The following is a 12,447-nucleotide window of genomic DNA, read 5'->3' on the forward strand; positions in this document are numbered from 1 at the left end:
AGGAGGAGGAGGAGGAGGAGGAGGAAGACATCCGGCAAGCGGCATCTGTTTTGGCACAAAACTTCACTGCAGAAGCAAACGGAGATGAGAGCTTAACGCCACATCAAGACCAGCCAAGTTCACCTCAACATCAGCGACAGCCGATTAGCCACTCTCAAATGTGGTCTTGGAAAAACGCACCGACTACGGCAAATGGTGAATGAGTGTTAATTTCATATTCTGGCGGCGCGTCAGGCGCCTCAACTTGTCTCTGACCTCCGACGTGTTGGCATCTCTCTCCCTCAAATCGACGCGACAAAGTCAAGATCCACCCGTCCAAACCCTTGGATTCCCGTCGCCCAAAAGAAAAGTCCCCGGCAGTGAACGAGTTGAGGTAACGCGATGCCCTCCATGCGAGGAGTGCGCACGGAGAGCCACGGTGGCCGACGCGCTCCCAGACGTTTGTTGAACGGGAGTTTGTGTTTCAGAGATGCGACTTTTGCAGCACGGCGAGATTGTCTCACCCTGCTGAGAGCCAGGAGGAAGTCCATGCCGCCCGAGCGCTTGATGCAGTGGCGCAGCTTCCAGTAGACCAGATGCTCCCAGGCGAACACCAGCAGGCTGAGGCCCATGGCCACCAGCAGCATGTAGAAGACGCCCGCCATGTTGTCGATGTCCAGCTTGCTGCTCATCACCTGCGCGGCCGCACACGTTAACACCGCCGCCACGCCGCTACTTCTAGAAACTACTACTACCACCATTATCACGACTACTAGCAACAGTTAGTGCTACTACTATTTCCTGTTTGCATTTTCCGTCCGCCGTGGCAACATGCCGCCTCCCACGGGACTGCCTCGGCACTACGATAATTAGATTTAGATGACGACGTGGAATTCAAAAAGGCGTAACGTCGTACCTCAATCTTGTCGTTGTGGCAGATTCCCGACAGCCAAAGACGCTCCAACATGTCAATCTCATCTACAAGACGCACGCGCGCACACAGAGAGAGAGAGAGAGAGAGAGAGAGAGAGAGAGAGAGAACATGAGTCCAGTCAAAGGAGGCCTCTCGCAGCTACAACACTAATTGACCTCGGGGTTAATGAGCGCCATCTGGAGGCCGGGAGCGCCGCGGTGGGCCGTCTTGACCGCAACTTCCACGGTGATGGGAAGAAAAAAAAAAATGATCTCCCTTTTCCGAGCGCAGGAATTCAAAAGCGTCTCGACGCTGCAATTAAATTCGACTCAACTCAGTTGACCCCCCCAGGAGACGCCCCTCCTGGCTCGCCTCACATTTACTGTAAGCGGGACTTCACTCGAGTAGTAACCCTCCACATGTTCACGGTCCACGAGTATCAGTATATTCAGTATTTGCTCTGTTTTGTCAACCTATTCTTTGTTATTTGCGGAAAAACTCACACATTTGCACTTTTTCTGAAATGCCACTCGATGGCACCAAAGCCATCATAGCCATGCCTAAACCGTAAAGTACTGCCTTGGCGGTTCCTGAACTTTTTATTCCAAGCAACACCTCCAAAATGATTTCACTCTCCAACTACCGGCAAAATTAAAGTTACTGTACATTCAAAAAAATACCGAGGCTGACTTCTTAGTCCTAGAAGGCACATTTTCTGGACTTAAGTTTAATACAACCTAACCTTACTTGGAAAAAAAAAAAAACGGATTTAACAAAAAAACAACTTTAAATGAGTTGCTGCATAGCTTCATTGTAATATTTTGGATTGGATTTCATGTTTGAAATTTGAATTGTATTTATTGGAGTGATTGCTTTGCAGACCACTAAGGAGAGCCTGCGCATAGCACACTCTGGGAAACCTCTGGTCTCAGAAAAACAAATTGAAGTGAATGAGACAAGCTTCGCTTGTCGGAGAGTGGCTAAGTTTAACCTGGGTTGTTACAGAAGAGCCTTTGCCCAATATTTTGGTTTGGTGAAAAGTTAAGATTGTGGAGATGCCAGGTTCCCAGCAATACGCACACGCACGCGCACGTCCGCCCGCCCGCTTAGGCTGCATACAAAGGTGAAATGACTTCAAGCAAAAGTCCAAATGTCTCTACCCAACTGTCGCGGATAAACGTGAGCTGCCCGGCGGCCCGCGAATCTACACGGACACCATTTCGTCGCGCAGCAATTTGTTTGATTTTCGATTTTGCCCACGTGCCCCGGCGACACGCGGCAGAAAGTGTCCCGTACCGTCTCCCACCAGCTGCAGCAGCGCCAGGTCCAGCGGCCTCTTCCAGCGGGAGTTCTTGTGCAGAGCGATGCCGTAGCCGGTGGTGGCGAAGACTTTGCCGGAGCCGATGGTCATCACCTGCCGCGGAGAAATCGGCACAAGATGAGAGCCCGGCTCAAATTGCAAGCGTGGCCGACGCCATTTTTTTTCAGCTCTGTTCTCCCATGGAGATCCAGAGGTGCATACGAATGGTCACCGCGCGAGCTGGTTGGTGAGTTTGTTCGTGACTTAGTTGGGTCACTCACTCACTCACTCACTCACTCACTCACTCACTCACTCAGTTAATGCGGCAGGTCGGGGCTTAGTGAGTCAGTTAGTAGTTCGGCTCATTCATAAGTCAATTGCTTGGTTAGGCAGTCTTTCGCTTACTTTATCAATTGGCTGGTTAGTTGGTCAGTCTAACCTTGGGTATTTTATCTAGGCAGTTAGTCAATTAGCGAGTCGCTCAATCAGTTGCTTGGGTATTAGATAGTCAGTCAGTCAGTCGGAGAGTCAATTCTTTGGTGAGGTAGGGAGGCCAACAGCCCATTGGTCAGTCTGACGGTCAGTTACTCAGTCGGTCACTTTTGTCAATGAGTCAGTTCGTTGGTCACCTTGCAGCCTTCGTCCTTCCTGGCCATGTAGTTGAGCACGGCGGCGTCGTAGATGAAAGCATCCAGTTTACTGCAGCGGCACAAAAAAACACAAACAAACACGTCGGTAACAAACACGCTCACAGAGAGGGACAAAAGTCACACGATTAGAAAAAGCTGGCAGTGCGAGGGCGCATTGCAGTTCTTGGCGCGTTCTTCCCAAAGCGCGGCTCGCACATTCGGACTTCCCGGGACACAAGCGCAAGTGCGTCGACAAACGGATCTCGGAGGCGTGAGGAGGACGGCTGCGTGCGGACATGATGAAGAGCTGCGCGGGCGCGACGGCATCTGCTTCCCATTCAACATTCTTCCCCTTTGCGCTCGCCAGCTGTGAAGTGGCAGCCGAGTCTCCGGGGCGGAGAGCGCTCGCCGGGGGGCGGGAAAAGGAAAGCGCCGAGAGGTGGAAGACGATGGCGGGAAATGAACCAGCAGCGTCGCGCTGACTTGCCCGAGGCAGAGACGAGACCGAGACTTTTGGGAGTGGAGATCGAGATCGAGGCCAGCCCACGTGGTCACGAGACAAAGACCATCAAAATATATTCGGGAAACCATGACAAGGTCAAAGAGCTTTCCTGCTTTCATTTTCATTTGTATTGTTTTGGATCTACCGCTTGAGATGAGCCATCTCATTTTACAGGAGCTCCATCAATTTTCATTTTCTTCAAAATATATTTAGCCGCCAAAAAAACTGTGTCTGCAACTCTTTCAAAACGCAACACGCAAAAATCTCAAACCGGAACGTTTTCTCGGCTAAAGTTTTTGCCCTCCACCAAAAATCCTTGCCTAGGCTTTGTGCCGGCATATCTGACTGTCCGCTATGACACCGAGTGAGGATCAGCCATGGATGGAGACGGCGATGACACGCCGGTCAAAGTGCCCGCAACGAGCCGGGCGGGAAAGGAGTCCCGCAGAACTCCGAGAGGACTCTCGGGCGAGGGAGAGGCGAGAAGAAGCTGTCGAACGGCGAGAGCGCGACGCAAGCCCAAAGAATCCGCTGAGCGGCGGCAGCTGGCGGCGCCGTCACTCACCCGGTCTTCAGGTTGTCGATGGCCTCCTCCACGCCTTTCTGGTTGTTGCGGATCATGTACTGGTGCATGTTGGGGTAGTTGGAGCGGATGTTCTCCTCCGTGCTGCCGTTGGGCACCGTGCCGAAGCGCAGGGGCGGGTACTGCTCGGCGGGCTGCTGGAACTGTGCACAAAAGAAGGACGGGGAACGGGGAAGTGTGAGCAAGAGGAAAGGCAACCGATACAAATGGTCAGGCCAAACCGGTAGATCATTTCTTCTTTCTGTTTCCAAGAGGCGGTCGAACCGAAACACAAAATGCAAAAAATAGCTCACAGGACCGAAAGGCGTCACATTTCATCGTTTGAGTTTACACGATGTGCAAATCGTGTCGTGGCTCAGGTTAACTTGGCCGCTTCAAGTCCCGTCCCTCATGTCGGTTGTCACGTCTGCCGTTATTTGCTAGGAATTGTTTTCTCTCCTTTCAGAAGCTTTTAGTCCTTGCCCCGATGTCGCCTCGTCATTGCCATTGTCTCCGCCGGTTTGCTACTAACGGTCGGCAACTCCCTTCCGAGCCGTTTGCCACGTGTAGCTTTTGTTTTCCCCCCGCTGACACGACTCGCCCATTGAACCGACGGCAGTCGAGAAGCCCGCTACAAATCGTCATTTCCGCCATTTCCTCAAATAACATCGAAGGCTTTGTTGACTAAAAGTGTCATATGAGATTTTTGCACCTGGACGTTGGTGTCACGGCCCAGTTCTAAAGGGAAAAAAATCTGCGCTTTGCTCCTCGGATCAAAACCAAGCCAAGACAATCGGTGAGGTCAATCAATTATTTCTCTCTCCCGACGTGGCGCTCGACTTTACCTTCTTGTCGGAGAGTCCCGACACGGTGTCGATGTACTCCTCCTGGATCATGAAGGCGGCCAGGTTGGCGGTGTACGACGCCAGGAAGATGACAGCAAAGAAGGCCCACACCAGCACCTGCGGGGACGGCCGGCAAGAGCAAACCAATAAAGCGCCGGCCACCAACTTGACTTCCACAAGGGAGAAAAACTCATCGGCAAAAACGCGCTCGTCAGACGCCGGAAGGAGCTGGCTCTGTGACGCCGTCACCAAATCTACGAGTACAAGAGCTCGCGGACGAGGCAGAAGGTGAGGATGCACAGCAGGTAGCCCACCAGGCTCATGTAGAGCCACGCCCAGAAGAGCAGCAGCACGTAGAGCGGGCTCATCGTCACGCCGCCTCACGCGGCCGGCGGGCGGGCTCGGTCGCCCGATGACATCGCGGCGCTACACAGCTGACATGGAGCCGTGTCACACCTTGAGTGATGTCACGCAGCGCGGGGATGGCCGGCCGTTTTAAAAGCGCAGCCGTGCCAGTTTCTCCGTTATTCTTCTTCTTGACCATTCCCGGACCGGTTAGGGCGATTCCACATCAAGGGACTTGGCTACATCCCGACATCGACTGGCGACCAGTCCACCGTTTGCTGAATAGGCTGGAGCTCACGCTCCAAAATGTCGGCAAATGGCTAACGGGAAGGTAGCAGCGCTCGCTCTTTTTACGGCTCGGCGGCAGGTGGAGGCTCGGCAACCACGTCGCGAGCCAACGCCGTTGCGCTTTCCAGCGGCCGTCGTGGCGGAAGAGCTCGTCCTTGGCGCCGCTCACCTGCTTCGGTGCCACGGGCAAAAGAAAAAAGCTTGATTGAGAAAAGAAGAAGGACTGACCATGATCTTGCTGGTGGTCCCTCGCGGGTTCTCCACTGGCACCGAGTTGTTGAAGACCAGCGCCCACAGCAGCCAAACCGACTTACCGATGGTGAACTTGGAGCCGCCCGACTCTGAGACAAACAGGGAACAGCTGGCCTGAGAAAAAGGCGCCGGCCGAGGACGAGCGCGTCAAGGCCACGGCGAATCTTACTTTTGGCGCTCTGCAGGCTGCGGTTGTAACCGACCGGGCTGAAGAACTCAAAGACGAAGACGGTGACGGCCACCACCGACAGGCACATGACGAACATCATCACCCACACGGCTGGGCTGTAGGGCTCTGCGGCAACCACCGGGCACTCGGTCAACATGGCCGGCGAAAGCGGCCGGACGGCGAGAACCCGCCGCGCTCCTTCGACGACGGCCGTGAAAATGCGACGCCGCACTGTCGCTAGGATACTTTTTGGGAAGAGGGCTTACTTGATGCAAATACGAGACGACCGAGAACGTGGTGCGAGCGCGCCGGAGACGCTCGGCGGGGATGAAGTCACGAACAGCTTCTTACTGCACTCGATTGACGTTCTCGCACCGATACCAAGTGTCGCCTTCCGGGAGACGACTTGCAAAATATTTACCTCGCTTGATTTCATACGGTGTTTTTTCTTTTTGGTCACGATGAACGCCTCGTAAAATGACTCATTGGCGGTGAAGGTTGAAGCGATGTTTACACCGTGGCAAAGTGAGTTCTTTTTCACGTTACATCATCGTCACATGATTCTTTGTGAAAAGTTGTGCTCATTACCGAGTGTGAAATCAAACCGTTTTCCAGACGCAGCTTGTGTGGCAACAACCCTTTTCTTTCTTTCACCTTTGCCCCCCAACACGCTTGAAGACTCGCTCTGTCGATCGGCCGTGTCGACGGCCGCTATCCCGCAAGATGTCCAAGTCTCCCTCCTCCGACAAACCTGATCCCGATCATTTGGATCAGGCGCGTTGGAGGAGGCAGACATCAAAAGCGGGCCGGATGGGGGCCCTCCAGGCCCCGGCTCGGATGCGCTTACCCCAAAAGATTACCCCGTGTCGCCCCACATAGCAGCACCCTCTAAGGCAGCTGCGCCACACCCGCCTCACCTGCAGCGCGCAAAGTCGTCAGAGGAAAGCAAAAGGACGCGGCGTCGAGCCTCGCCCGGCCGGCCTCGCTGTCATTCTTCTAATGAAGAAATGGCGCGGCCATAAAATCAAGACGCCGGCGAGGGCCGACTGGCTTAACGAGCGGATTGATGGCCGCTCGCGGAGGCGCCCGTGCGATAACGTTCGAGCGGTTAACGAGGGCCGTCTCGTTAGCGAGCACGCGCGAGACCTGAGCAAGAATGTTGGCAAAATACTTTTGAGCCCAAGCCCGCCCGCCCGCCCGCCCGCCTTTCCTCTCCGGCGACGGCACGGGCGGCGGCCGGCCTGCCTCGCTCTCATTTTCTCATCTGGCGAGCGTATCAAAGTGCGTCGGCGCAGGTGGAATTACGGCAGCAAATTAAAAGGAGCGGCTCATTTCCATTGCCGCTGCGTCACCGGGAGTTTTTTACGTCTTTGCATTTATCTGCCATTAAGCGGCACGGGGCCATCTGCGTTCTTTCAGGGTGCACTGCGGCACTCGGGAGGAGGACGTGCCTTGCTGAAGGTGAAAGTGGCGCCAGCGTCCGCCGGGGCTCTCCGCATGCATGTGAACGCGCGCGGCGCACCTCTGGATCGGATCACTCGGCTTCCTTGGGGTTCGAGTCTTCCGACGTCGCCGGTATGGATTCCATTTCGGCGCCTAATCAATTGACACCTGTGTCAGCCCCATCCCGACCGCGTCAACCCATCCACCACCGGCGTCACCCGAAACATGGCCATGTGTTTCCATGTGTCTCAGCGTGCCAGCCGGCGGGTCCAAACGGACGGTCACCGATGTCACCTACGAGTCAGCTGGCGCGCCGCGTCAGCCCGCATGGTGCCACCTGCCTGTCACCCTGTAACGTCCGCCCGCCCGCCCGCCCGCCCGCCCGCCACCCAAAGATCACGCGCGGCGGTCAGTGTCACGCACCGAGAAAGGCGGAAGGCGACACGGTGCCGTTGCTGCGGGAAACCATGACGCTGATGCCCGTCTCCACGAAGGGCACGGAAAACTCCACCACCTCCGAGCGCTCCTCGTTGATGGTCAGCGAACCGATGGCCATGTCGGCCCTGTTGGACACCACCTGCGGAGACGGGAAGCCGCGGTTCGACGGCGGCCCGGCGACAGTACGCGCAATCGCACGTGCGATGGAGCACCGACCTCGCCCACCATGCCGTTCCACTCGCCGTCGATGTTCTTGCCGTGGCGTCCGTTGGTGACCAGGTAGAGGTCGTAGGTGAAGCCCACGATCTTGGCCAGCCTCTTGAGGACGTCGATGCAGAAGCCTTTGCAGCAATGCTTCATGGGAGACGCGCCTTCCACCAGCAGGCTGCAAGACAAAACGCATTTGGAGCTCGCCCGCCACGTTGCTGCCTACGCAAACCACTCCACGTCGCCATTCCCCCTCGCAGTCGACTAGGGCGGCCACCGCGCGAAATCCTTTGCTGGGGATCGGCCCGCGAACCTTTCACGCCTTCCCTACTCCTCAATCGCGTCAATTGGGATTTTCATATAGTGGGCGATGTTGTTTTGAATGGGAAGTGTCAAAAAAAGAATCGAGGAGCACGGGCTGAAAGTCTCACGGCCCTGACATCGAGACTTTGCTGGGTGGCACGCACAAGGCGTCAAAGTCCGTCCAGCGTTCATCCGGAGGCGTCAGAGTGTCCTGTCCTGTTGCCAAGCAACAACGCAACCAATCAGCGAGGCTTGACTCCAACTCCACTCGGACCAAAAAGTGGACCTTGAAGGCAACCTCGAAAAAGACCACGGCGGCAAATATAAAAGCTCACACAATCAGAGAGAAAAAAAAAGGACGCAGGTGTGTGTGCCTGTGCAAAGCGGTGAATTAAAAAGTACAGCAGAATTCTCCGTTGGCCAATCAAATTGATGGAGGACAGACTTCTTATCTGCCATTGGCCAGCCAGGTCGTGTGCTGCCAGTAGGGAGCTTATCTGCCGCAGACACGCACGCGCACACCCAGGAACAGTGGTTGTGAGGCCGGCGATTATCAACCAGTGACTTTCAATCCTCCTGCGGCTCGTTCTACCGAGAGAAAAATAGTAGCGCTCGCTATACATACATACTCATTATCTGCCATTTGCATTTATATGATGTTTTGGGCGCGAGCGAGCGGCAAAGACGCCATCGTTGATTTGTGTGTCTGCACGCGCACTTTACTCTGACGAGCTCCAATCAGGTTAGTGGCGGCCATTAACTGCCATCCCGGGAAGGAGGAGGAAAACGAGCACGGGCGGCTGTTGCTTTTTTACCTCCAGATAAGGCACTTGAGATTGGTACAATATTTGCAATGCCGAAGAGGAGGGCGAGGGTGAACGAGAGGACGGACGAAGAGGAGGGGAGGGGGGAGGGGGGAGAAAGGGGAGGATGAGCAGCAAGAAGAGGAGCGAAGGGTGAGGAGAGAGCAGCGGGAAGAGGAGCAGAGGGAGCAGTTGAGGCAAGACGAGGAGAAGGCGGAAGAGAAGGAAAAAGGAGCATGCGCAGGAGGGCCGCCTACCTGGAGTTGAGGGGCATGCGGCAGGGCACCGAGTCGCGGATGCAGGAGCTGGTCCCCGGGTCGGCGGGCTCCACGATGACGAAGGGCCGCTCCTCCAGCGTGACCACTCGCAGGTGCTGGGCGTCGTCCAGCGGCTTGAGGAAGGAGCCGTAGCGCGACCACGGGTGGTAGCGCAGCCGCAGGTGGCCGTTCTCCCACCAGCCCACCTGCCGCGCCAACGCGCAAAAGGCCGTCAGCCGCGTGCGCTCGGCCCCGCCCGGCCCCGCCTCCCGCTAACCGCCTGGGAACGCCACCTAACCTGCTTTGCGTGTCAGCCACAAATCATTGCCCATGTTTGTGGGTTACTCTTACACTGCTTTATTATTATTCAATTGGGTTTTTTCTTTCATTTATATTTCTTTTTCTTATTATTGTGTGTGAATTCAATTGCTGCCTGTGTACAATAATCAAGCATTTTAAGAGAAAGTAATTCAATGGCCATTTGATCCATTTCATTGGAGAATATAATCATTTATACAAACGACTTTGATCAGTCTGATTTTATTGCTGTGTATTCAATTGGTTTATTATTTTTGCCTTTGTTCTCTTTCAATTAAACAAAACCGCAAAAGAATAAATACAATCCTGATCATTCTTCCATACAGAATAAAAACTTCTTAAAGTATAATAAACTCATTTAATACTCTTATTTTACAATTCAATCCACCGTTAATATCCTTATATTCTCATTTTGTCATTTTCTATCAGTTCAACGATTTTTATCCTTTCATGTGTTATTCTATAGCCAAATTAATATTTGTGGATGAGTTGATTCTTGCTATGTTATTACGCTCAAATCTTTTTTTCATCAATTTGTTTCATATACTTTGAAATGCATCTCTTATTCTTTGTTAGGTGCCATATAAATCGCCGTCGTTATTATTATCACGATTATTCTCGAGTGAGTGCATAGCTGAGCAAAAGTTCCAAATGATGAAAAAAGGAGCAAATATGGCAGAATCAAGTCAAGTGCGAACAAAAGTGGAGAGGAGGATGATAATGATGATAATGACGATGACGATAATGAGGATGATGACGATGAAGCGGATGCTGGCAGTGCAAGTGGAGGAGTCTGAAAAGGTGGTGAAGGGCAACATAAAAAGAGGACAGGAGAAAGATGATGAGGAAACAAGGAGGAGGTAAAAATAAACGAGCTTTTTGCTCAGCCTTCAAATGGAGTTTATTTTGGATCGGTCGCTAACATTTGCTCGACCGGAGTCGGGTCGGCCGCGCTTTTTTTGTTTTTACGTCTTTCACGTTTGATCGTTTAAGTTCGGCTCGCACCGCAAAGGAAGCGACGGGAAAAATAAGCGCCGGCGCTAAAGTCGCATCGGCGGCGCTTCTGCTTGCTTCCAACTCGGCCGATGGGCTCATCGGGTCAATTGACCAACCGACCAACCAGCCATCCAACCAACAAAGCCATCAATCGTTTGATTCACAAATTGACCAACCAATCAACCTATTGGCCAAAGAAGCAACCAAACGACTGTTCAAATGACCAATCAATCCATCAATCATTTGACTACTGAACTGACAAACCCAGCATTCACCAACCTATTGATTGATTGACCGTCAACCGACCTATTGGCCAACCGACCAATCAAACGGCTAATCAATCAATGATTTTAGCAACAATCAAGGTATTCATCGACAAGCTCTTTCTGCCCCTAAGATAGTCTCGGCCGACCGATAGAAGGACTGAAAGTTGACCGGTGACCCGTGGCTAGCTTAAGCGTGCTAACGACTTGCTTGCAATTTGGCGGTGACTCGATTTGAGCGGGCGGCTGGCTTTTTGCCACAATTCGGGCCGCCACACTGACCTCCTCCCAGCCGCGCCCGTTGTTGTACGAGATGACGTCCAGCAGCGGGTTGGACAGGTAGCCGTCGTTGTTGAACGAGTAGTCCCGCCCCCCGATGGAGATGTTGGTGAAGTACCTGAAAACAAACAAACAAACAAACAAACGATTCTTACGTAGTGCACAGAGATAGTTCCCAAAAACGGCCACCAGAAAGGATCTTTGGAGTCATTCGGAAGTCCGAAAAGTTTTTAGGTCTGCTAACCGCCACGAGGGGCGCATTTCTGGCATACAAACACACATTCATTGTAAGAAATACAAGCAAGATTTTCAGGAAATTTAAATAGGAATAAAAATTTCCCGCAGCTCTGCCGATGACCTCATCGATTGCTCGTCACCGAGTCGATCGGCCGGCGGTTCCCGGCCGAAAAGGCGCACTTGAGAGAGGAAATGGCACGTGATGTGCGCGCTGCCGTTTGATTGGTCGCGCACGCGCACACACGCCGCGCTGGAATCGATGCAAGCGTGTGAGATCGATTGATGTTTGCACACAGGCGACAAGTGAGACGAGAGAGCGACACAAGCTGTTGTCGCGCGAGTAAGATGTCGTTAATTAAAAAAAAGCAAAGAAGGAAAAGCTCATGGGGGGGAAGAGCGTGAGACGCACACACATAGGAGCTGGCGTCCTCGTGGGGACAAGACCAACAAGATCATTTCCCATCACCGGTAGCAGTGGTGGTGCTAGGAGTTGGAGTAATAGTAAGTGGAGGAGGACGAGTAGTAGTAACAGCAGCCGTCCCGGAGTAGTCGCGGTAGTGTGCCCATCGTCGACATTTGACGTTGACATTTGGCTAATGTCACTCAAAACCGGCACGCACTTTTGCTTTTGTAAAGCTAACAAACTAGACGGTCGAGTGCAAACAGCAGCCGACGTTTTGTCAGGAAACAAAAAAGACGTTCCTCAGCGCTTTTGCAGCGCCGCCGCCGAGAACCATGACGATAACGACGACGATTTTCCCGGGACACGGAAATTGATGGTGCGGAACGGCGTTCGCGAGCCAGACGCGGCGGCCGCCGGCCGCTTTGCCCGGCGGGCCGAGCCGCCGCCGGCCCGCGGATGCGCTTCGGCAACACGATTGGCCCTTCGAGGCGTCCGATGAAGGAGCGGAACGCTGCATGCGGCAAACAGAGAACAGCTGACAAAGGAGATGAAAGACTTGTTTTCCTTGTTACTGCCCACCTCCGAGGGCCCGCCGGCCGACGCCTGCCGGCTTCCAGCCGCCGGCTCCCTGCCGCCGGCTCCCTGCCGCCGGCTCCCTGCCGCCGGCTCCCTGCCGCCGGCTTCCTGCCACCGCCCCGCGCCGTCCGTCCGTGAAG

At 53.8% G+C, this 12,447-nt stretch overlaps 1 protein-coding gene across 4 annotated transcripts in view; it reads right to left on the bottom strand.

The window, feature by feature from the left end:
• grin2da (glutamate receptor, ionotropic, N-methyl D-aspartate 2D, a) overlaps positions 1-12,447 on the bottom strand; it is a 57,483-nt gene that overhangs the window by 8,192 nt on the left and 36,844 nt on the right. For all 4 annotated transcript variants that reach the window (XM_086013602.1, XM_086013599.1, XM_086013598.1 and 1 more), the window contains 12 exons: positions 11,095-11,209; positions 9,236-9,441; positions 7,882-8,050; positions 7,651-7,804; positions 5,785-5,910; positions 5,592-5,704; positions 4,731-4,847; positions 3,889-4,049; positions 2,822-2,891; positions 2,189-2,306; positions 896-957; positions 504-674 (listed from right to left, as the gene is read on the bottom strand). In XM_086013602.1, coding sequence (XP_085869728.1) covers positions 504-674; positions 896-957; positions 2,189-2,306; positions 2,822-2,891; positions 3,889-4,049; positions 4,731-4,847; positions 5,592-5,704; positions 5,785-5,910; positions 7,651-7,804; positions 7,882-8,050; positions 9,236-9,441; positions 11,095-11,209 — 1,582 coding nt within the window. The remainder of the gene's footprint in view (positions 1-503; positions 675-895; positions 958-2,188; positions 2,307-2,821; positions 2,892-3,888; positions 4,050-4,730; positions 4,848-5,591; positions 5,705-5,784; positions 5,911-7,650; positions 7,805-7,881; positions 8,051-9,235; positions 9,442-11,094; positions 11,210-12,447) is intronic.

This window comes from Filicampus tigris, chromosome 18 (assembly GCF_054856515.1).
Source record: "Filicampus tigris isolate MCC_2025a chromosome 18, RoL_Ftig_1.0, whole genome shotgun sequence".
In the NCBI taxonomy this organism is placed as follows: Eukaryota; Metazoa; Chordata; class Actinopteri; order Syngnathiformes; family Syngnathidae; genus Filicampus; species Filicampus tigris.